The 23,278-nt window shown below is 57.8% G+C and overlaps 2 protein-coding genes across 5 annotated transcripts; both read right to left on the reverse strand.

Annotated features, from left to right (window-relative positions):
* Positions 1–8: 8 nt before the first annotated feature.
* On the reverse strand, positions 9–5,559 carry FGF5 (fibroblast growth factor 5). Its single transcript, XM_050320689.1, has 2 exons — positions 4,031–5,559; positions 9–1,772 (listed from the first exon to the last, which is right to left on the reverse strand). The coding sequence occupies exons 1-2, from the start codon at positions 4,320–4,322 to the stop codon at positions 1,627–1,629; spliced, it is 438 nt and encodes a 145-aa protein (XP_050176646.1). The 5' UTR covers positions 4,323–5,559; the 3' UTR covers positions 9–1,626.
* A 3,958-nt stretch (positions 5,560–9,517) lies between these two features.
* PRDM8 (PR/SET domain 8) lies at positions 9,518–14,330 on the reverse strand. Of its 4 annotated transcripts, none has more exons than XM_050320629.1 (4): positions 14,009–14,330; positions 11,919–12,139; positions 11,473–11,704; positions 9,518–11,298 (listed from the first exon to the last, which is right to left on the reverse strand). In XM_050320629.1, the coding sequence occupies exons 2-4, from the start codon at positions 12,135–12,137 to the stop codon at positions 9,923–9,925; spliced, it is 1,827 nt and encodes a 608-aa protein (XP_050176586.1). In that variant the 5' UTR covers positions 12,138–12,139; positions 14,009–14,330; the 3' UTR covers positions 9,518–9,922. The 4 variants fall into 4 exon arrangements, with proteins under 4 accessions (XP_050176586.1, XP_050176587.1, XP_050176589.1 ...); XM_050320630.1 differs by lacking the exon at positions 14,009–14,330 and adding an exon at positions 13,522–13,979; XM_050320632.1 differs by lacking the exon at positions 14,009–14,330 and adding an exon at positions 12,704–13,194.
* Between the last annotated feature and the right edge of the window lie 8,948 nt (positions 14,331–23,278).

Below are 23,278 nucleotides of genomic sequence, written 5' to 3' on the forward strand. Positions count from 1 at the left end.
GAGGGCATCTGTAAAGCACCGAGCTGGGATGGAGCTGGGCCCAACAGTGGGTTTCAATAAAGCACAAATTCCTGCAGGAATGACTTTTGTCTGTGGTTCAGTGTAAAGTCCCTGGCCTGACTCCCATATCAAAGTGCTGCCCTGAGTGACGGGCGCAGGACACACTTTGTACTGCTCAGAACTCATTAGGCCATGAAATACCTTCATCCTGCCAGGACAGGAAAGAACAGCAGATGCCGGGTTTGCATTATCGGTGTTGTTTAGTCCAACCATCTTTAGACATTTGGGTCAAGTTTCTACAAATTCACAGCTTTCATCCGAGCGGGGCATCGTGTGTCCTCACCCCCCACCCTGACCCCCGTGGCTGATGTCCCTCTCTGGTCCTGCCCTTTGTGTGTCCACAACTGACCATGCACCGAGGTTTGATTTAATTTCTGCCTATGCCAGGGCATAAATCAAAGCTTCAGCTTGGATAAGAGGCCCATGGTAAGCCTGGAGGGAAGGCTCTGGAGGGTCCACTCCACCTGCTTCCTTCTCCTCTCCATCCTTCACATCTCCTCCTCCTCTATCCCCCTTTCCTGCCCCATTGCCTCACCTCAGGTTTTCCTCAACCCCTTTTCCCCTGGACACTGTTCCTGCTCATGTTCTATTTCCTAAAATAAGCAGCTGTGTGCTCAACCCTTTAAGCATCATTAGGTTTCAGGAGCAACACTCCAGTAAGACTTAAGGGAGAGGGAGGGGAGTTCATAAATCTCCCTGGGAGTGATCTGTGGGCTCAGGCAGCATGAGCACATCAGTGACAGCCACTCCATGACCAGGAGGTTTGGCTTGGAACCGTGGGGTGGGCAACTGGCTTTTCCCTCTCCACGTCTGTCAGCCTTGTCCAGACTCCCTGGGAACCAGCCTGGGGGACAACATGCTGCCTTCAAAGCGCCCTTCTTGTGGTGGTGAATGCACACACACCCTTAAAAGGCAGTGACTTCCGTGTAAGCAGAGGAATTCATGTCATTTGTTTAAGCGATCTCTGGAACTAACAACAAGGTACTGGGCAGCAATATCCTGAGGTTGCAACAAGCAGTAAAATCAGCTTATGGACTCATTCAATGCAAAGGGCTTGGGAAAAGGGCAATCAGACCTGCAGGAAACCCCAGGAAACAGCCTACAGAGACAAGTGACTGGGATTTTCCCACTCTAGCTGTAAGACACCTGCACAAAGCTGGACCTCACCTGCCTGAGCTCTTGCTGGGATTATCTGTCCCCGAGGGCAAAGCCAGGGAGAGCCCAGGGGCTGCCGGCGCTGCGCGTGCTGCTCTCTGGGAGACATTTGGCTAAAGCCGTCTGCGCGATCTGCTGCAGAAGTGGCTAAAAATAACCCAGCCGTGCTCAAAGAACAGGCACCACTGATGCAAATACCCCACTGCACAAAAAAAAAGCGCGCTTTTCACGGTTAAATGCAGTAAGTAGGGAGGTGGGCTCGGGGGCCTTCGGCTCCACCTGTCCCCTATCTGTCCGCGCGGCGCCGATGTCGCCCAGCACGGAGCCATCCCAGCAGCCCAAGGGGGTCAGCACAGTGGGGCCCTGCCCGGGAGCGTCGCTGCCACAGGCACAAGGAGGTGTCGCAAGCTCTTAAATAAACAACACGTACTGATAAGCAGGGGGGTTACTTACACTTGCATGGAGTTTTCCTTTTTTTGACATCGCTAAAAATTTGTTGCTGAAAAGTCCTCGTATTCCTACAATCCCCTGAGACACAGCAAATATTTCCAAAATACCTAGGATGACAGAAATCCCAAAATAAATCACAGTTCTTTTCACATCGGTGTGACACAGAAAAAACAAATACAACTCAGTCCGACAGGTTTGCATTTCCTTTCCCACATCCCTGCTCCTCAGCACCCTGGCTCCACACAGCTCCAGCTCCATCCCTCCACCCTGCAGAGCCACCTCCATCTGCTTCAGGGTGGATACAGGGTGGTGGTGGGGGCTTGGGTTTTTTTAAAAGCTGCATTTTGAGGGACAATTCTTGGCAGAACTATGACAGAACCCCTGGGGAAAACTCTCACAAGAGTGGGAGTGGGAAAAGCCCCCTGTGCCTATGCCAGCCTACCAGGATCAGCCTTGCCCATCCTCCTCCTGCACATGCCGGACTCGGGAAGTCAAGCTGTCACACAGTCCACCTGGGCTAGAGGTACCGATGGTGCTCCCTCAGGCCCACCCCTCACAGCAGGATTTGAGGAATGGGCTGCTGCGTGGCCCAGCCATGGAAGAAATGGGAATTCTCTGAGTATGATGGGGCTCTGGCCCCCAAAAGGAGGCGTGTTCCCTGCAACTCAGCTGACAGAAGGGCTGCAACCGGCGAGCATCCCTCAGTAACAGCACCGACACGTCACCTTCCCATGCGGTGTGCGGTTCCCGGAGCAGAGGGTCAGGCCTCCCCCCAAACCCTTCTAGCCAGGATCGGCACCACATCCTCAACACGCCCTTCCCGCCCTGGGGAAGCACCATTGCTGCCCGGCTGCAGCCCCAGGGGGTTGGTGGCCCCAGGCCTGGAGGAGGGACCCCATGAAACATCTTGCCTGGCCCCCAAAGGGCCATGGGATTAACATGCCAGGAGCAAACTTGAAGCCACACTAAATCCCCGAGGCCGGGTATCGGATCACCACTTCCCGTGTTTATTTTGAGGAAGCACAGCTCCCTAGGCACCCAGGCCCCAGCACCAAGGGCCTCGGAGGCACTTTTCAGGGCTGGTGGGCCACCTCTCCTTGCCCAATGTGCCCTAGGCCAAAAGCCGCAGGTCTGTGCAGCCCCAGTGCAGCAAGGTAAGTACCTTCTCCAGCACATGCCTGTCCTCAAGGGCACCCCAAAACCTGCTGCCATTTGGGGGGTGGCCCTGCTGGCTGGCAGACATACTCCTGGTTATTGGGGTTGCCTGGGGTCAAGCCCCATTTCCCAGGGGCCAAAGCTGGGGTTTGCTTGCCAAAAGCCAACTGCTTCCCCATGAGGGACAGTTCCTCAGCCTGAAACCCCAGCACAGCTCCTCTCACCAGAATGTTTTCCCAGCCAGGGCTGGCTCCACTCTGAAATGCAGAGCTGGTGCCACCGTGGCTTTTATGGGGAAAAAATGTCAGGTTAAGGAGGAAGGAATATCGCATAATCCAGGTCCCTGCAAGACAGCTGTGGCACCAAACCTCTGCCAGTCCTTCCAAACTCAAGTCTCTCAAAACAGTCCTGGAATGGATGCCCTCTTTGCCCATCCTTCCCCTAAACCCCTCCAGGCCATGTGCCTGCAGCGCCCATAAAGCCCCGAGCAGAGTTCCGAGGCTTCCAGCATCCCTGGCCAGGGGCTGCCCTCCCTCGTGGGGCCTCAGCACAGACTGGGGCCCGAATACTTCGGTATTCAGGGAAGATGTGGTGGCTGCTCTGTGAGCGCTCCCAACAACTGAGCCTCGTATGCTGCCAGGGTCACCTCGGGCCCAAGCCCTCAGGCTCTTTAAGGGACTTTTCATCCCCACCTGCCGTTTCATTCCCTCTAACAGGATAAACCATGAGTTAGCACAGCTTTCTCTCGGGAACCTCAGCCTCAATCCTATTTTTAAATGGAATATATCCTATTGCTGTGCTGGGAGAATGAGAATGCAGTGGGAAGGATGGGAAAGTTCCACAGGAAAAGGACAGAAAAGGGAGAGCATCCTCTCCCCAGGTGTCTGACAAGGGGCTATGGTGGGAGTGCAGACCTCACTCCCTCACACTATCCCCACAGACTCACTTCCTCGAGGCGGTTGAACCCCCAGGTGGTGCTTCCCAAAGCGAGCCAGGCAGCTCCCACGGAGCCCAAAGAGCACAGCCACCCCAGCACCCCCTTCCCGAGGCCGCCAGGGCTGCAGCTCACTCCAGGCGAGGGTGGCGGCCACGAGGGACTCTGTCACCTCCTTGGAGCTGGGGACACTGCAGGGATGGGGATGAGGATGAGTCTGCTCAGCCCCGCTGCCCCCGCCCCGGCAGCCCCCCAGCCCTCCGGTTCCCCACTCACTGAGCGGACTCGCGTCATGGGCGCCGTCCACACGGCCGTCGGGGTGCAGCTGGAGGTGGAAGCCGATGCCCACTCGGCAGTACAGGCGGCCCCGCCGCCGCTCCGGGCGGCTCCGCGGGAAGCGGCTCGGCCCCGCCGCCGCCTCCAGGGAGGAGGAGGAGGAAGAGAAAGAGGAGGAGGAGGAAGGCGCAGGGGCGTTGCGGCCCCGCTGCGCCCCGCCGGGCACCTGCTGCCGCCGGGCGCGGGCGGGCAGGGCGAGGAGGAGGAGGAGAAGGAGGAAGGACGGGCTCATGATGCCGGCGGGCGGGAGGAGGGAGGGCGCCGCATCCCGCTCCGTTCCGAGGCCCGGCGGGGGAACTGGGCACGGGGGGGGAGCCAGGCCGCCCCTCCCCGCTATTTATAACCGGGCGGCGGCTCCGCACCTGTGCCCGACCCCGCCAGCCCCCCCTGCCCAGTACGAGCGGCAGATGCGGTGATCGGGGGCGCATCCATCTGAGAATTAACTTGTCCGCCTCGCCGGGACGAGGCCGCGGGACCCTGGGGACAGGGTCAAGTTGCAGCCCCCCGCCCGGGGTTCGGGGGGTGACACGGCAGCTGCACGCCCAACCCAGCCCAGCCTCAGGCTGGGGACTCGGGAGTGGGGCTGAGGGCAGCCCCCTGAGCCGCCAAAGCTGCTCTCCATCCCACCCGGGACAGGACAGCCGTGCTCAGCCCTTGAGAGCAGCTCTTGCAGGGCAGTGGGTGGGAGTCCCCATCACGAACCCCCTGACAGCATCTCACAGCCTGTAGGGAAGCTCTGACCATCGTCTGTGCACAACATCCGCTGCAGTTCCCAGGCAGGAGTACACAGCCCTGGCCTCCTGCTGTGAGCCTGGTGACCCACACACGTGCCAGGTGCCCCCCAGCTCTGGCAGCCGTATTTCCTCCCAATTACGAAGACAACTCTGCCACTCAGCACCACGGTGCAAGAGGGGACCCCGCGGCGACAGCCCATCCATCACACCGCACAACTCTGAGCGGATTCCGCTTTCCTTGGCTCCTCGGGCTGCTTGAGGCCCCCAAAGCCACTGGGAAAACCGCATGTCTACAAAAGCCAACACGGGCCAAACGCACCCCACCCAGCCTGCACCTCTGTTCCCTCACTGCTCCTGCCAACCTGCGTACTCCCCTAAATCCCACCTGGGAACCACTCCCCAGCCATCCCCAGGGGTGGCTCTGGCCAGTGGCCTTGGCCAGGCCGTGCACGCAGGGATCAGGTTCAGCAGGAAGGAGGCAGAGCGGGTGGCATGCTGCAGAGTGACCTTCGCATTCCGAGGAAGCTGAAGGTTGGGGGAACAGGGAGGGACACACACTTAAGGGGCCGTATCCTGCCTGGCTGACACCTGGCTCTGCCTGGTGCAAGCAGAGATGATCTCACAGCATTGCTGCAATTTCAAACCATTTCTCAGCACATATATATATATCTCTCCACACAGCTATATGGACACGCATTATATATAGACATGTATATTTAGACAGCCCTATATATAGATGCACATACCTGAAGCAGGGTCAAGGCACTCAAATCTTGTTTACTTCTCCGAGCTGTAGCAGTCGGCCTGGCAAAATCCATGACTTCCACTTACCCACCTCATCCTGAATTACATGAACACGCTGAGTCCGAATTCAGATCCATGAACAGGATGAGGACCTGCAGAGGTTCTGAATCTCCCGTGTGGAGTTTGTGCTGGACCTTCTGTATCAGCTCAGCTGAGGCACACAGGCCACCTTGCTGCACCAGGATCTCCTCTTGGGCATCTTGGTGTAAAGGCTACATCTGCCAGAGGATCATCCTAGGGTAACCTCTGTTCTCCATCTGGGTCAGCAGACCATAAACAAGTGCAAGTTAAGGTGAATGTGACTATGTTTAAAGTTGCCACACTGGAAGTGAGAGGGCACAGCAGGGCACAGCCCAGGAGCAGAAAGGAGGCACCTGCACATCCTACGCAGAGATACCCACCCAAAACTGCCATACTCAGAGGTTCACTAGCAAGATCAGCCTCCCTAATTTTGACCCATGGGTTGACACCAACAGTTTCCAGCAGCCTTTCTGGTGCTGCCCTTGCTGCCACACATCCTCTGCTCACTCTCACTTCTGGATCAGTTTTTCCCCTTCAGTGAAGAATTCCCAGAAAACCCAAACTCCTGAGGAGCATGGCCATTACTGAGGCCACCAAGCAGGCAACACCAGCTGAGTGAGCTTGCCCAGACTGGTCCCCAATACTTGCTGTTGGAGGCAACGCCAGTGCGCTGCATGTTCCCGATCCTTTTTGGGGTGCAGTGAGGCAGCAGAGCCCTTGGGGGTCTCTCATGCACTACACTCTGCTATTCCTGCTGTGGGATGGATACCCTATCTGAGGTGGGAGCTCCTGCCTATCTGCAGGATGCCATCCCCCTCCTCTGGGGACTTCTGCGTGCCTATGAAAGTGATGCCCAGCTGGCTGCGCTGCAGAGAAATGACTCGGACAAGTCCCTGTGGCACATGGCATGTTTTCATCTTCACCATGAAACCCTTAGAACTCCCAAGCAGAGCTTTGGGCCTGAACTGTATAGCCTTAGACGTTTTCATTTGGACCTATTCATTAGCACAACACATCAATTTCAAATAGTGCGGGTGCTTCTGTAGCAAAAGTCAGGGGAAAACCCCCAATCCAGACCAAACATGAAGCTTTAATCTAAATAAATAAGTAGATGTAACAGTCAACTTCTTGGAGTAATTGCGTGTAACTGCCTTTGGCAGTAGCAACCCTCACACACACTCTAGCAGCTTTGGAAGCCTAATGCTGATGTTATGTTACTTAAATTATTCAGGGCTCGGTTACAGAAAAAACTCAGCAAATGAAGAGGATAAGCTGGGTTTCAAGTGTAAAATTCCCCTTTTGAAGATGAGAAGGGCTCTTCTGAGCCTGTTTGATCTGCTGCAGAGCACAGGCCCAGGAGCACTCCCCCCTCCCAACATCAGGCTGGTGTTATTCAATTGCCACTTGAAAATGTGCAAGGTAAAGCATGAGCAGACATGAGACTAGCCAGCGGAGCCCTAGCCCTGGGGTGGCCGAGGATCCAGCCCTGACTGCCCACGGCCCCCAGCAGCACCAGCCGCAGCCTCAGTCCCAGCCAGAGGCCGCATGGGGAGACACACCAGCCTTTCAGCATCACTGGGGTTTTTATCTCTCCCAGAAAGGTTTATTCCACAGCATTACCAGAGCGATATCAGGCTGGATTCACCCTCTCGGCAGGCTGCGGAGCAATGCCACATACTTGCACTCATGCAGGCTCGGGCTGCCTCAGAGTTGGCAGCTCCCCGGAGAACCACTCCCCACACCAGACCTGGGAGCTCGGAAAAAGGCCTTTGTGATGAGGATACGTGGTCTGAAGGATACTCACCTCAGTAGGAGCCGGTGAGAGCATAATTTACACTCCCCTGTGAGCCTCCCCGGGCGCAGGAAGGACCCAGCCCCAAAGCCGTCCCGGGGCTACTGGGGAGGCAGAGCTGCCGCGGGAGAGGAGTCCGGAGCATCATCCTCGCGAAGGAGCCCGCCGGGGCCCCGCGCATTCCGACCGGCCCCGCTCGCCCCGCGGCGGCCCCACTAGATGGCGGTACCCGCCTGCCTCGGCTGCCCCCGGCATCCCCGCAGCGTCCCCGCATCCCCCGGGACCACGGCCCAACATCCCCGGAAATCCCCAAAAGCTTTCCCTAGAAAGAGGAGCTGCAGCGGTGGCACCGCTTTTAAGGAAAGCTGCCGAGAGCAATTAGTGTGTCGCCCCCGCAATTAACGGCAGCAGGTGGAGCCATGCGTATTCCTGTCACAGGGAATGACAGACGGGGGGTCTCTTCGGCACATGGCGTGGTTTGGGGGTTATCGGTACCGTCCCGGGGTCAGCGCGCTGAAGGACGGAACAGCAACACCGGGAAGGTGGACTGTCCATGGCAGGGACCCTCCTAAAACTCCTCAGACGTGCCGCGTCCCACATCTGTGAGGACAGCCAGTGCTGGCTGTCAGTGCTTCTCAGGAGAGACACTCACCAAGTGTGCAGAGTTGTAAGCACGTCCTACCTGAGGCTCCAGGCACTTTCCTGGGAGCTGTAAAGGCTTTGCGGCAGGTCCAGGTACTCCATGAAAACCCCAAACCCCACAGCAGCAGATGCCGGTGGTACCCTCAACCCCCTTGCAAGACAGCGGGCAGCTCCCACGCTCTGCCGGGGGCTTCAGCCTTGCACAGCTCTGGCTTTGGGATATTTTCCCCGCCAGTGACCCATTAAGCCATGTGCAGCCTCATCACTGTGACCCTCTGCCCTCTCCAGGGTGGTGCCAGCTTGTGTGTGGAAATGGGTTTCCCCAGTCTGCTGTGTCCCTCAGGGCCCTTCTGTGCACCCCAAAACCTTCTGGGCTGACACCAGATGCACCCACTGCAGGTGGTGCCCATGGGACCAGACTGTTCCACTGTGCCCAGAGGGGTTCCCCTTTCCTGAGCCCTCCCGTGTTTCCCTGGCTGTGGTGCCATCACGCCCATAAGGCACCAGGGCAGAGAGGACCCACCCTTGGCCCCTTGAAGCACTCCCTGCCCCAGGACACCCCAGGCTGGGGGCTCCTCTAGGCCCTGTCACCCCACCCCCCGGGGCTCTGCTCACCCTGCAAGTCAGGGGCCACCCACAGACCTGGAAAGGTTGGGGAGCAATAAAGGCTCCTGGCAGGAGTGAGGTGGGTGGTGTGGAGCAAAGCAGGGGGCTGAGAGGGGCTGGGAAGGAAAAGGAAAAAAGGGAAAATGGGAAAGAGAGGGAAGAGAGGAAGAGAGAATGGGACAGAAAACGCAGAAAATCTGAAAGAAAAAGAAAGAAAATTGAAAGAAAAGAAAGACAAGCTAAAAGAAACAAATTAAAGAAAACCAAAACCGTGACGGGAAGAGAAAAGGAAGGGAAGGACAGGGTGAAAGAGAGAAATAAAGGGTGGAGGCAACGTCAGGCAAAACCAAAGATGCACAGAGGAAAGATGGATGTCAGAGGGGCCAAAGGAAGGCAGGCGAGCGGGGAAGAAGAGCAGAGAGGACAGGCAGCGCGGTCTGGAATCTCCGCCCTTCCCCGCAGCGCGCCGCAGTCGAGGGACGAATTCCGACCCCGCAGCCACAGGGCCGTACCCCTCCCCACTGCCCCTTCCCTCCCCCCGGAACCAATTAACGTCCAAGGGCTTTGAAGAAAATAGTCATTTATTGTCAAAGCATCCAACATACCCGGATAAACTATAAAGTTTAATAAATCTTTTCCAGAGGGGCGAGGAAAAAAAACAAACCCAATGGGAAAGGGAAGATAACACGGAACTACCGAGACTCCATTCCACGGGCACCAGTGACACTCGGGGGGAAGGGGAGCGGGTGGGGGGGCCGGGCAGGGGGAGCGCCCGGTGCATGCAGGACCCCGGCCTGCTGCCCGCCGGCCCTGCCGCGCCACCCCTGCCCTTAGCTTCATATCCAAAATAAAAATTTACCCTGACATACAGTTATTATTACATTTAAACCATAAGTGCTTAATAATTTAAGTAGAAACGTATGACAAATGCATCAATATGTTGCAATATATGACATTTTAAAAAATGTATTTTTAAGTCATTTGATTTTTTTTCCTCTTTTTCACGGTGCTTTTCGTTTTGCTTTTTCCTTTTTTTTTTTTTTTTTCCTAACCTTCTTTATTCTTCTTCTTTTTCTTCTTCTTTTCTTCCTCCTCCTCCCTCTCTGCCCTCCCCGCCTCCTCCCCAGACAGTGAAAACGCGTGCATCGAAGGGGAAGGGCCGGAGCGGCGGGCGGCGCGGGGGTCCCAGGGTGGGGGCCCCGGGTGAGTCCCCGAAGCCAGAGGGGGTCCCCGCTAGTTGTGGGAGGTCATGTGGCGGGAGAGATGGTGGCGCTCGCAGAAGGACTCATTGCAGATGGGGCACTTGAGCTTCTCCTCGCGGCGGCGCTTGACGAGGGGCTCCAGAGCGTATTCCTTCTTGTGGTGGGAGCGCATGTGGTATACCAGGTCCGAGGTCATGCGGAAGGACGCGTTGCACTTGGCGCACCAGTTCTGGGCCGGCAGGCACAGCGAGGTGAACGACGGCGGCAGCAGTGTCAGCGCCGACGGCAGCTGCAGCTGCAGCGGCCCCGCCGCCGCCGCCGCCACCGCCGCCGCCGCCGAGCTCTTGGGCCAGAAGGCCGTGGTGTAGAGGAAGGGGCTCTGCTTGGGCAGCCCCCCGCCGCCGCCCCCGCCCGCCGCCTCCCCGCCACCCGGCAGCTTGGCGGCCAGCGCCTCGGCGGTGTATAGGCGGGCGGCGGCGGGGGCACCGTCGGGACAGGGTTCGCCCAGCCCGCCGAGCTTCGGGCCCAGCACCAGCGGCGGGACGTGGGGGAAGGAGCGGGAGGGCTGCGAGAAGGCGCTTTTCCGCTCCTCGGCCCCGCCGCCGCCGGGCCCGCCGGAGCCGGCCCCGAGCTGCGGCACCGTGCTGAAAGCGCTGCTCCGCGCCGGGCTGCCGCCTTCCAGGCGGGCGGCCAGCGGACCCCCCGCGCCGCCGCGGGGACATAGCCCCGGCTCCGCGCCGCCCGCCCCCGGGGAGCCGCGCTCCGGCCCTTCCTCGGGGCCGCCGTCGGGCTCGGGGCCGCGGGCCGCCTTCTTCACCTCCACGAAGGCGCTGCGCTTGGCCTCCCCTGTCTCCGGGCTGGGCGGCGCGAAGAGGCGGCCGCCCTCCTCCAGCCCGCAGTAGGAGCCGGTGGCACGATACTGCTGCTGCGGGGCGCAGCCCGGTTCCTCCTTGGGCGCCGCCGGCAGCCCCGGCCGCTCCGCCGGGAAGCGGCCCCGCGCCGCGCCGGGCCCGCGATCCTCCTCATCGGGGAACCGCCGCTTCGCCTTCCCGGCCGCCGCCTCGGGACCGCCCTCGGGGAGCGCCGGCCGCCCCGGGGACCCGCCGCGCCCGCCGCGGGAATTCTCCAGCTCCCGCGCCAGGTTGTGGAAGTCCGTAGAGGGCTTGGTGCTGGCCGTGGGGCCGCCGTCGGGACCGGGAAAGGGGTGGTGCGGTGGCCCGCCGGGCTTCCCGAACTTGCCGGACTCCTGCTCCTTGCCGGCGACGTCCTTGCCGCCGGCGGCCTCGGCGGCGGGGCCGGTGTCGGGGCCGTGCAGCCTCTTGGGGCAGCGGAACCGGAGGTGTGCGGCGAAGGGTAGCTCGAACTGGAAGCGCTGGCTGCACTCGGGGCAGGCAAAGGGCGGCGAGCCTGCGGCGGGAGGGAGCACCGTCAGCCGGGGCCGCTGACGGAGTATCCTCGGAGAGTTCGGGGAACAGAGGCGCGGGGTCCCCGAAGCCGACAATCGACCCCGAACGCCCCGGCGGCGGGGATCCCTCTCCCTCCTGCCTCCCTGGACCGCGGGCTGCCGCGAGGTGCACTCACCGTTAGTGCGGGCAGGGGCTCGGGCCGGACCGAGTAGCAGCAGCTCGGTGAGCTCCTTCCCGTACCACACCAGCAGCTCTTCGTCCTTAGCGATGCGGCGCAGAGAGCGGTAGAAGAGCTGCCCGCTCTTGATGTAGGCCTCCAGGTTCTGTTCCTCCCGTTCCCGGGCCGACTGTACCAGCCGCAGCCACATCAGGCCCTCCGACGAGCCGTTCGCCGCCGACGTGTCCACCTGAAACCCCGCGTTAATCCACCGGACCGACAGACCGACCGACCGACGGGATGGGGATGGGCAGCAGCAGGAGGGGCGGTGGCACGGCTCTGCCCTCGGGGACAGCCTCCCGGCGGCGGGGGGTCCCCCGGCCGAGCTGCTCTCCGCGACGGGGACGCTCTCGGGCACCGGCCGACGTGGCAAGCGGCTGAACCCGGAGACGAGCGGCTCTTACCCGGAATATGTAGGGGACGGTGCGCTTATCGGTGGACTTGAGGGCGATAAACGCGATGCTGTCGTAGAGGGACGTGTGGCTCAGGACGCAGGGGCCGAAAATGGCATTTTCCGGGATGTCGCAGGTGGTGTAAACGCTGGTGAAAATGTCAGTCAAACACTGCTGGACCGTCTTGGCGTCCCCGTCCCATATTCCCCGCTGGACGCCGGCGTCCTCCATCCCTGTGGGCAGAGAGAGGGACACAGCAGAGCCGTTACCGTGGCGAGTCCCGCGCAGCGGTACACCGGGATGCGCCGGAAAACAAATTAAAAATAACTTGAATTCTTAAATAAAAAAAAATCAAGAACAACCCCCCCCCCAAAAAAAAAAAAAAAAAAAAAAAAAAAGGTAGGCGAGCAGTTTCTCCGGTCTAAAAAAAAAAAAAAAGAAAAGAAAAGAAAGAAAGAAAGAAGGAGTTGCGAGCGGAGGCAAAGTGCAGGAACGCCGCCGCGATGATATACTGTTTCAGCGATCGCGGCGGAGCCGGCTCCGGCCGGGTCCTGTCCCGGGCAGGCGCCGGGCACAGAGCGGCGGCGGATCTCCGGTAACCCCCGAAGCCGGACCGGGCTGCGTGCTGCGCCGGGGGAGCGGGTGGGTTCCAGTGGCTTGTCATTGTCGCCGATTGCTTGTCAGCTCACCTCCTGCTCCGCGCGACAAGGGGAACGTATGGCTGCTCATTACCATAATCCAGCACTTTCCCTCCGAGACTTTAATTAAAAGCAGCAAGGAGAGGTAATTATTTTTACCTCGACACGCTTATTTATGGTGCAGGGAGAGCCCCGGTTGCCGTGGGGTACGAGGGGAGGGATGCGGGCGGCGGGCAGCTGGCGGGGCGCGGACAGCGGGCAGGGCGCGGGGCCGGGGAGGGAGCATCGCGCCCGGCTGCGGTGCCCTCGCCCTTCCCGACCCGATTAGCGCACGGCTGCCTCCCCCCGCCCCATCTGCCATCGAAATCCGTCATTTGGGGCAGGCTCGGGAAAAGACCGGTGCTCCTCCTGGTGCGCCTGCTGACGGCCACCGTCGCTCGCACCGGACACGGCCCCACCGAACCGCCGCTCCCCCCGATTTCGGGGTAAAACCGGATCCTGGCTACCCGGGAACTTCGCCCCCCACAGCGGTGGCGGGGGGTTCCGGGCCCTCCCCGAGAACGAGGGCCGCGGAGAGGGCGCTCTGGCCGTCTCCCCGCCGCCCTCTCCGTTCCGCCGCTGCCCGGCGCATCCCTTCCCCGAAGGGTTGATTTCACCAAACGAAACCACCGGCACCAAACGGCCCCCGCCGAACTTTCCCCCCGGCGCCGGCGGGCCCCGTACGGGTCCCCGCGGCGCCGCATCCCCCTGGTTCCCCGGACCGCCCCCGGCCCCACGGCGCTGTCTCCCCCGGCCGCCCTTTGTCCGGGCCGGGCGGCGCCGGGGCCGCTCCTGGAGGCTCCGCCGCCGGGCTCCATAGCTCGAGCAGGGCCCCGCACCCCGGGCAGGGCCGCCGGCAGCACGGCCATCACCGGCATTGTTCCCGCTCCGGGGCGGCGAGGCGCGGGGGCCGGCGGGGCCCCTCCGCCGGTACTCACCAGGGACGGTGGGGATAATCCTCGCCCCGACAGTGGCACAAAGGCGGCTCCGGGCTGGTTGCCCCAGGCTCTCAGCGCCGCTCCATGCCGGGCCGGGCAGGGCGGGCGGCGGAGCGGGAGGCGTGCGGTGCAGACGGACCCGGTGCAGTGAGGGGCTGGCACGCAGACACACACTTTTTGTTTGCTGCACATAATCTGCCCAATGACGCGTGACAGCCCACGTCCCTCCCGTTAACCCCTTCGGGGCTGCCCGCTCGCCGCCCGCCCGCCCCTCACCTGGCCCCACTGCCACCGGGCACCTGCGGGGAAGGGGATGGACAACAGGGGTGCGGCCCCGCCAGCGACTCTCGCCCGGGGCAGCGGGCGGGTTTGGAGCCGCCGCTCCGCTCCAGCCCGGCGAGGGTGTGGGGCCGGGAACGGAGGGGTCCGACGGCCGCTCCGCCCGGCGCCGGGATTCCAGCGGCGCCCGTCCGCTTTGTCCCCGCACCTGCAGTGTAGGGGCATCTCAGACACGCAGTAAAAGCACTCCTCGGCAAGACGGAGGCGGGTGGGGATGTCCGTGCCCCGATCGGCGGAGCGGCCCTCCCGCGCTGTCGGCGCTCGGCGGAGGCCCGGCGTACGGGGACCAGGCAGCGGGCAATCCCGCACTCCCCGCCGGAGCTCGGTCCCCACCGGAGCGGGGCGGGGGACACCCGGCGGCAGCCCCCCGCCCATTCCTCGCCCTTCCAGAGCGTGGGGGCGGCCGCGGGCTCGCACCCCCGCGTACGCGAGGCTCCCGCATTCACCGACACAGATTCGGGGAGCAGAAGCATCTGCAGATGCTCTGTGCCGAAATAAGAGATTCACTGCACGGAAAAGTGTTTACCGGTCCCTCCCTTTTCGCTGTCATTTCAGGCACAAAACAAATTAAAAAAAATAATAATTTAAAGCCTTCCTTTAAAGTAAACAAAAGGAGAGACAGAGCGTTTTCCAGGGGTGAACGGAGCGGGGTTTGCAATCATTGAGTGGGCTGATGTTTGGCTTTAAAATTCTCTTATCCTCCCCATAATTACGATTTTCCTTGCATTAGGATTAAAGGCTGCATATAATATGCTTTCAACATTTATCTTATTAATTCTACAAAACGCAGCGTCTCCTAAAACGGAGATTGTCATAACATTAAAAATATGGGAATCTAAAAATTTGAAACTCAATTCCTGCTTCAAATACGCGTGGTTGTTTTTTTTTTGTTTGTTTGTTTGTTTGTTTTGGGTTTTTTCCTTGCTTTTTCCTTTTTTTTTTTTTTTTTTTTTTTAAGGTTGCAGCTCTCACTGTGAGATATAAATTGTCCGAATGACTGTCATTAGTGGCGGGGGGGGGGTGGAAATCTAAGCATTATTTTTATTTGCGAGAATTTTAAGAGACACCACGGCACATAAACGATCTCGAAATCGATCGCTTCGGCATGATCTCAGCTACCGAAATTCCCCGTGACGGGAAAGGACCGCGTTGGCATTTCTGAGCATTTGCTAGCCTCGGATGCCACCCTAAAAGTGGATCCCAAGGAACGGCGTCCCTCTCCCCGCAGAACAGCACTGAGAGGGACATGAGCTCTTTCCTTTGGAGTTTCTGCTGCGGGGTCCTCCGGCTGGAAGCGCCCACCGCAAATCCGCAAAGCCCGCCGCCCCACAGAGCCCGGTGCCGGCGGCGCTCCCCCGGCCTCACTGAAAAGCCGCATCGGGGTTTTGGGGGGGACACGGTCCAGGTGCGCCGGGCCTGATCCAGCCCCAGCCGCGCTGCCAGCGGGTGCAGTGTCACTCTGTGGGGCCGTGCGATTGCTGCCTGCCGCCTCCCGGCTGCCACACGCTCCTATCTCGGTACATCCATGCATTTTCTATCCGCTTATTCTTCCCAAAAACCTCCCACGGAGAGCTAAGGGCGACCCGGACTGAGGAGCTCCATCCGCCTTCCACAGATCCCGGCAGCTGGCAGCGCCCTGCCGCTCCCCACTGCTCTCGGCCCCCAAGAAGCACAGCCCCAGCCCCGACGAGCCCCTGGCAACGGCACCGGCACGGCACAACCGGCTCCCGGGCAAGGGGAGGCCCCAGGAGCACCCGGGCAGGACCGGGACCGGGCTCGGAAGGGGTCAGGCTGGTGAACCTAATTCCCACAGACACGCGGCATCCAGCCCCAGCGGGGCAGCCCAGGGTCTGCTGCTCCCCGGCTGGGGGGATGGCTGCAAGGGAAAGAGCACCTGCTCCTCAGCGGTGTCAACCTTCTCTTTCCTCCCTGGCCTTCTCCCAGAAAGATGAGAGGAAAGGGGCCAAGGAGGCTGCTCCACCTGTGCTCAGAAACACTCCTGCATCCCTTGAGAAATGCTACCTGAGCTGTGACATGCATCAGGCCTACGGATGTGTGCTTACTCCTATGAGGAGACACATACACAGCTGAGAGTCAGCTCCCAGGTGACTGATATAAAGTCACCTGTAAAATAAAATCACTGAGAGAATAAGCAAGTTCCCAGAAGTGAATGAGCCCAGCCACACTTGCTCCCACCATGCCAGGAGACCATGGAGAGGAGGCATGAAGGGATGCCCCAAGTTGCCTTGCTGCTCTCTCTGCCCACTGCTGCCAGAGAAAGGGCCAGATGTGGTCCCAGGGGGAGCCACACCAGGCGGAATAGAAAAGCCACTCGAAACCAAATGCAGAGCCACAAGCTTTCCTGGTGCCTGGAGAAACGCAGACAGAACGGTTCCCTTCCCTGGAGACAGACAGGACTCTGTAGTGGAAATAAATTGGGGGCCTCAGCTGAATGACAAACCATCCTTTCTGCATGCAACCAGGCTCATGGATGGTGCCTTTTCTGGGGAAGCCCTATTCCAGGGTGCTAGCGGCATCACCACCACACTGCAGACCAGCACACGGCATACAGAGCAGCGGTGCTTCTCTCACCAGTAATCCTGCCAAGCAGCACATGGATCCCACTGGGAATCCTCAGCCCCACAACCAGACACCTGTGTCCCTACCACCAGGTCCTCACCAGGGCCAATGCACATCAGCAATGTCCTGTCCTGTTTCCAGCTCAGCTCCCAAACACACCTATGGTCCCTGTCCCTTCCTGTTCCCTTTGACCCTTCAGCCGCACCTCACTGATGCAGTGCCCGGGACTCTCAGGTCAAGTCACTGCCATGCCACAAAACCACAAATCCTTAAAAAGGGTCAGACATCAGATTCAGTTATGGCTTACCTCAAGGAGCAAATGCTCCTGGTCCCCAGGAACCCCAGTGAGACCCCACATACCTTCCCCCTCTGCTTTCTCACTATTCAGACACCACAGGTACCTTGGCTGTTCCTTCAGCCCTGATGATGCTCAAACTTCCCCTGTATTTCCTTCCAAGCAAGCATAGAGTCCAGTGAGAAATATTAATTTGTATATCCAAAGGGTCACAGAAATTTTTTTATAGCTGACCAAAACCCAGACCATTGAATATAATACAGGTGGCTGGTTAAATGGCTCATATATAGCCCCATATCACTGCTGACTTTCTATCTCAAAATGGTTTTCTCAGTTTTCTGCTTCTCCTCCTTACTTGGCCTGACAGCAGCACCAAGGTTTAAAACCTGGAAAGCTTTCACCTAGCTTCAACTTCCTTCAAATGTTTAACAGCCTGACGGAGGACATGATAGGCTACGAGGGATAAAAAAGGGAGACAAATGAAAGAGGGGAATTCCTGCATGACTGACATCTGCTTCTGCCTTCTGTACATCCTTGGGTCTTCCTCTCCCTGTATGCCACCACTAGCATCCCATGTTGGGGCAGAGCCCACCCCACTGCATGGCCCCCGGTCATGCTTTGGCATGAGGCCAGATAGAAACCACAAGCTGATGGGGGACACGCTGAAGTTGGGGGATGCTACAGAGGGCTGTCCCTGGCAGGACAGTCTCACAGCCCCTGGCCCAGCACTGCCCAGCGTGGGGTGCAGTGGTGTCAGGGAGTGCCAGGTTCCCTTTCCTTCAGGAGACCTGAGCCTGGCAAAGAGCTGTGGCCTGGATGTCTCTCTGGTGGTGTCATGGCCTCCTTGCTGTCAGGTCTATGAGGATGTCACTCACAACTCCCTACCGGACCCTGGGTGGCCGCCATCTGAGTTACACATGGTCAAGTCTTGGCAGGAGCTGGCTGCCCAAGCTGATCCGACTGTCAGGTGGATGTTTCCCACCTGGGGATGGCATTTTCCTGCGCTGCCTGGGGGCTATAAAGGCCTTGGATGCTCCAGTGAGTGATAGTCCCTAAAGTTTGCAAAGGTTTGCTAAACCCTGGTGCAGAGGGGGTGGGGAGAGCAGTGAAAGGACAGACAGAGGGGGGCAAGGGGAGGGAAAAAAGAAAGATGTGGAGGATTTCAGAGCTGGCTCTGCAACAGCAACTTGATGTGGGTTGTGTGAAGGAGCCTGAAACTTAAAAAGATTTATTTTCTCTAGTCATAAATCTCATCCCGTTGTTCCTCTGACCAACCAAGCATGATAAAGTCCTTTTCCATAAAGTATTCAGTATTAAAGCCACAAAGCTCACCCAATCAGTAGCCATCTGCTTCTCCCATAACTGCTGCTCCAGAAGCAGGGAAAAGCAGCCAGAAGAGAAAGGGCACCACTGTTACAGCTCTGGGACAAATGAGGAGGCACTGAATAGCAGCCGAAACCTTTGGTTTGCCTTGTATATCTGTATCTATAGAGACAGAGGAAGAAAGGAAGCATTATATTGATACAACAATTGTAAAACAAAAAAAGGAAGAGGCATCTAAAGGGCAATACAGCGGGCATCAGAGGGCCCCGCGGGGAGGGATGCTCGCAGATTCGTACAGACCTTTAATTGCTTTGCAATTGAAAGATAAAGAGGCCGAGGGAAAAAACGGGGGCGCGGCAAGGCGACATGCGTTACACGGTGCATCGGCGTCCGAGCTCACGCAGCCAGCGAGCCGGAGCATTCCTGATCGGGGTACGATATCCCCGGGGCCGACCCCCCAGCACCCCCTCGGCCTCATCCCGGCCCGGCCACGCCGCGCTGAACTTGTTTTCCAGCCGGTTAGGAGGGAAGGACCCCTCCAACATTCGCCCGGAGCTCCCCGTCATGAAGGACGCCTCCCGCAGCCTCTCTGGTCCCCAGGCTGCCCCTCCGGAGGGTGTTTGGGGGGGACCCCTCCTCCAATGCGGGAGACTCACCGCTCCCCCGTCCGCACCACTCCCGGGTGTACAGAAAAAAACCGGCAACGGTGTCACCCCAAAAGGGACGCGGGGAGAGGGCGGCGGGAGGGTGATGGACCGGGGGGTGCAAGAGCCTCGGGGGGGCTGCAGGAGCCCAGGGTGAGGCGGAGGGCCTTCCACCCCCCCCCCACCTTTTCCTGCGCTCCCGCCTGCCAGGCAATTATCGGGTTAATGACCGAGTTGGCTGGTCCTCTGAGAGATGGGTGTTCGATCGGGGCCCCCACCGCACGGCCTGGGGCGCGGACATCGTCCCCAGCCCGCAGGGACACAGACAGGGACCCACGGACACCGGGCGGGATTAGAGGCGGAGGGCTGGGATTAGCGGCCGCCCGCGCTGCTGCCGCTCTCCGGGATTACGCTGGGATTAGGAGGCGGCCCCGTCCCCGCTCCCCCGCCGGGCAGTGTAAGGGGGAGCCCCAGGAGCTCAGTTCAGGGTGCCCGGGGGGGTCGTGTCCCCCTGTCCCCACGCTCTGCCCGGCGCATGCTGTTTCCCTCCGATGGAGGGCAGGAGAGGAAAGACGAAGCCCGGGATGCTGCTGACGGCGAGATGCAGGTGCCAGGCACCTGCCCGCAGCCATCCCGGCTCCCGGGGGGCCCTGAGCCCCCTGCTCGATTCCCCATCCCCAGGAACGGCAGGAGGCCAGAGAGACCAGCAGGAGCCAGAGATGAAAGCACAGGGACAAAAGAAAAAGGGTGGTAGGTTTTTCATTTAAGAATCCCTGGCACTTGAGGGAGAACAACACAAATACGATTTACGCACCAAGAAAACCAGGGCGAGGAGCAAGAGACACAGATGTGCTTCCCTCCTTCCTGTGGGTTTGGTTTCTCTTGCAGAGCACGAGTGGGACTGAACGGTGAGTTGAAGGCACAAGTCACTCCGTGGCTTTTCCCAAGCACCATCATGTTCAGCAACCCTGTATTATGTCAAAAATCTGGCATGGCAGGCAGTGGCACATCTGTTAGGTGTGGATGACATCCATTAGCCAAGGTTCTCTGCTAAACGGCCTGCCAGAGCCTCAGCAGTGCTGCCCAATGCCAGTCACTCATCTGCTGCCAGCTCAAAGGCAATCCTGCTTCAGGGATGGCTTCTTCCCACGCTGGCAGGAGAAACAGAAGAAACAATGCATTTAGATGTTTGGGATGTGAGTGTGGTTGCACATGGGAGCAGCAAGCAGATGTAGCAGGAGAGGAGATGAAGTTGTGAAGTGTCATTTAATAATTGCAGCACATGGGAGACGTGCTGGTGAGCCGCGCTTTGGGAGGGGAAAGGGGAAACCCCTTTCCAAACCGCACGTCAGACAGTGGTGGATGCTTTTTGGAAAGGAAAGGTAATGAGGGTGATGCAGCAAATGACCTCCTTGTGCCCATGTGAAGGACACACGCACCAGCCTAGGGAGACTTAAGCCAGGGCAGCCAGAAAAACAACCCAGGCTATGGGAAGGAGGTGTGCTGACCTGCTTGATGGTCAGCCTGGCTCAGGTGTCCTTCCCCTCTGGGGGTCTACCTGCTGTAGCCTGGACAGCTGCCCTGCTCATGACATAGTGGGCTCAGTGCTGGTCATGACAGCTTGGTTCACAGCCCAGAAGGGCAGCTGCACACCTGGGGCAGGCAGGGCACTCACCACGCTCTTCTGAGAGTGATGTGGTAGCCAGAGGTGGAGGGAAGGAACACCTTCTTGGCACTGCTACGAACGTCAATCTCTGGGAAGAGAGGCTCTATTTTCCTCTGCTTGAGGCCCTGTAAAGGTCCTTGTTCCTACAAAGGAATTGAAACACCTTGAGATGAGATGGATGTAAAGATGCTAATCTTCCCCTCTTATTACTTTAATAAATTTACAACCACCTAATAAGGTTTAAATTTGAGACACTCTTTGGTTTCCAGTGAACCTGGGAAGCAACCTCGAATAAGTGCTCAGTGAAAGCTCCTGTCAGCCCTGCCTTCCCTCAGCTTCCACTCCAACTTCTATTTCTGTTTACATCCATTCACTTAAGTAGTGGTTCATAAAATGTGTGAGATGCTACCTACACATGCACGCAGTCTTTGCTTCACAAATAATTCCTGTGACAGCCTCAGTATCTTAAATCTTCCACTACTTTTGCTCATGCTGTGAAAGACCACCAGCAGCTCACAGTGCTTCCTGCTTCTTTCAGCCAGGCTTTTCCCCCAGCACTGGTCTCTCTGCAATTACCTGTCCTATTAAATCCCCACATACACCTTCCTGAAGCCACCCAAGAGCCCTGCAGCCACGTGTCCCCTCTCAGGCCAGCACACTGTTCCATGGTGGTGCCCATCTCCAACCACACGTGCTCTGCCCAAGGCTGACGGGACGCTCTTCCCAAAGGCAGTGGCTCCCCGACATCCTCTGCCCAGCCATCTGCGGCACAGCTCAGCTGTGAGCCTTTTCCTTCTGCTCCCACTTCCCCAGGAAGTCGTTCTGCTCTGGCTGCATTCTGGGCTGAGCCTTAGCCACCTTCTGTTTCTGCACTGGGTTTGTCTCTGTTTTGGTCAGTTGGTTGGCCTCAATCAAGTAATGTCTGCAGATTATATTTTCCTAATTTCCTACTTTATGTGGTTTGACACTTGCTGTACCACCCACACCAACACACTCCTGGCAGGGACTGTGTGAATCCCATAACCTTCCATCCTCAGACACTGGAATTCGGTGGCTTTAAGAGAAGGAGCCAAATCAAGAGGCAGAGATGTGATGCTTCTCTTCCCTCTCCAAACACTATACCTTCACTTAAATACGTGAGTAATCCCATTGGATCTACTCTGGTGCTTAAAGTTAAGCCTATTAAGTGTTCATGGGGCAGTGGTCTGCACACAGAGGAGCCAGAAGAGAGGGAAAAGGGGAAAGTGGGGCACTGCTCTGGAGGGGAGACATGGTGGTGGCAAACACCTCTGTACACTCCTTCTCCTCAGGCCCACCTCCTCCTTCAGCTGCTCCTGACAGCCCCAGCACCAGGCTCCCTTCAGGGTTTGGTACTGCCACTGACATCAGCTATGTGAGGGCAGTAATGGTGAGGGCTGGCAGAATAGAGGGGAAAAACACGCTTTAAAAACTCCTTTCAACACAAAAGCCTGAGTTAATTTTCTAATTCCAGATTGGGCTTTGTGGTCACTGTATTGGAAACTTTATTTCATTTTGGTTTCAAGGTGATTCTCACATGACTCATTGTGTTCATTGTCATTATTTTCAGACAATGAAGTAGGAGAGAGCAGAGTTATTGCTGCTCCTGTGAGGAGGGTGTTTGTAGGAAAGCACTCATGCACGTGTTTCCTTTGCTCTCCAAGGATTTCAAGCATGTACTTAAATTTAAGCCTAAGTACTTATTGGAACAGAGAGTGTCTCTTAGAACCAGGACTTGATTCAAAACCTGCACATCCACAGAGCTCTGGTTCTTGACTCTTTGCTTCAAGCACTGGAAAACCTCCTGCCTCGGCTGCACAAAGCCATGTCCCATCCTTTCATGCATTTCTTGGCACGTGCACATTCTAATTACCAGCATCACCTTTTCTTCCCCTTTTCTTAGCTGGCTTTTCTCTGGGCGCAATGCATTATGCTTTCCTCTATGTACTACTCCATACTGCTTGCACAATGTTTTGCATGATCAAATATTCTTTGTTCAAAACTGCAAAAAAATCTAAATAAAGGCTATAGCGTGTCGCATCAGTATAGGCATCAGCTAACGTTTTCCACGGCATATGGTACTTCAGAAGCCATATGTACCACTGTTTAGTGATTCTGGCAAAGAGGCACAGAATGGTGAAATCCAACTGCCAGGATTTCTGAAAACAAATATGTAAATGCTCCAGTGCTTTTGTTATTCATAACATACCTCTAACACAGCACATACAATATGCTGTTCATTCTGTAACGAGTATACTACTAAACTATATTTGCTTCAGTTCTCATTTTAAAAGATTTTTTTTCCTTCTGTATATGATTCTGCCATCCTCTCTATCAAAATCAATTTAAATTGCAATTTAGAAAAGGCATTTTGTCCATTTTCAAGGATACACTTTTGGGGTGATTGTGTACCTACAGACTAGTCTCACATCAGAACAAAGACAGATCTTATCTCAGCAGCCTGAGAGTGCCCATTTTAACTAGTGGAATGAAAGCAAGGAAGGGAAGTGCATTTAACCAGATCAGTTGTGCAGAGTGAAGCCTGTTCAGCCAGGAATAACCTCCTGGGGAACACGGGTGGGTTGGCCCTGCTCACAGGCTGATGCAAAGCAAGCAACCTGACAAAGCTTTTGGGAACAGGCCCTAGGAAACAATAGTTGTGGAGGAAACAGATGATTTCAGACACATGGTCCAAGGTGGACAGCAGCTGCCAAACTCTGACCTGGGCTGGGATCAGTCCCGGTGAGCCAGGGCTCTGACAGTGGCAAAGGACAACAGATTCGGTCCGTGGCTGGGGACTCGTCCCCAGAGAGGCCTGCAGCACCGAGGCCAAAATGTCAGGGCAGTGCACAGAGCTCACATCCAGCACTGTGCATCACTGAGGCTTCAGAC

This window comes from Myiozetetes cayanensis, unplaced genomic scaffold, assembly GCF_022539395.1.
Source record: "Myiozetetes cayanensis isolate MyiCay16 unplaced genomic scaffold, myiCay2020 scf24, whole genome shotgun sequence".
NCBI lineage: Eukaryota > Metazoa > Chordata > Aves > Passeriformes > Tyrannidae > Myiozetetes > Myiozetetes cayanensis.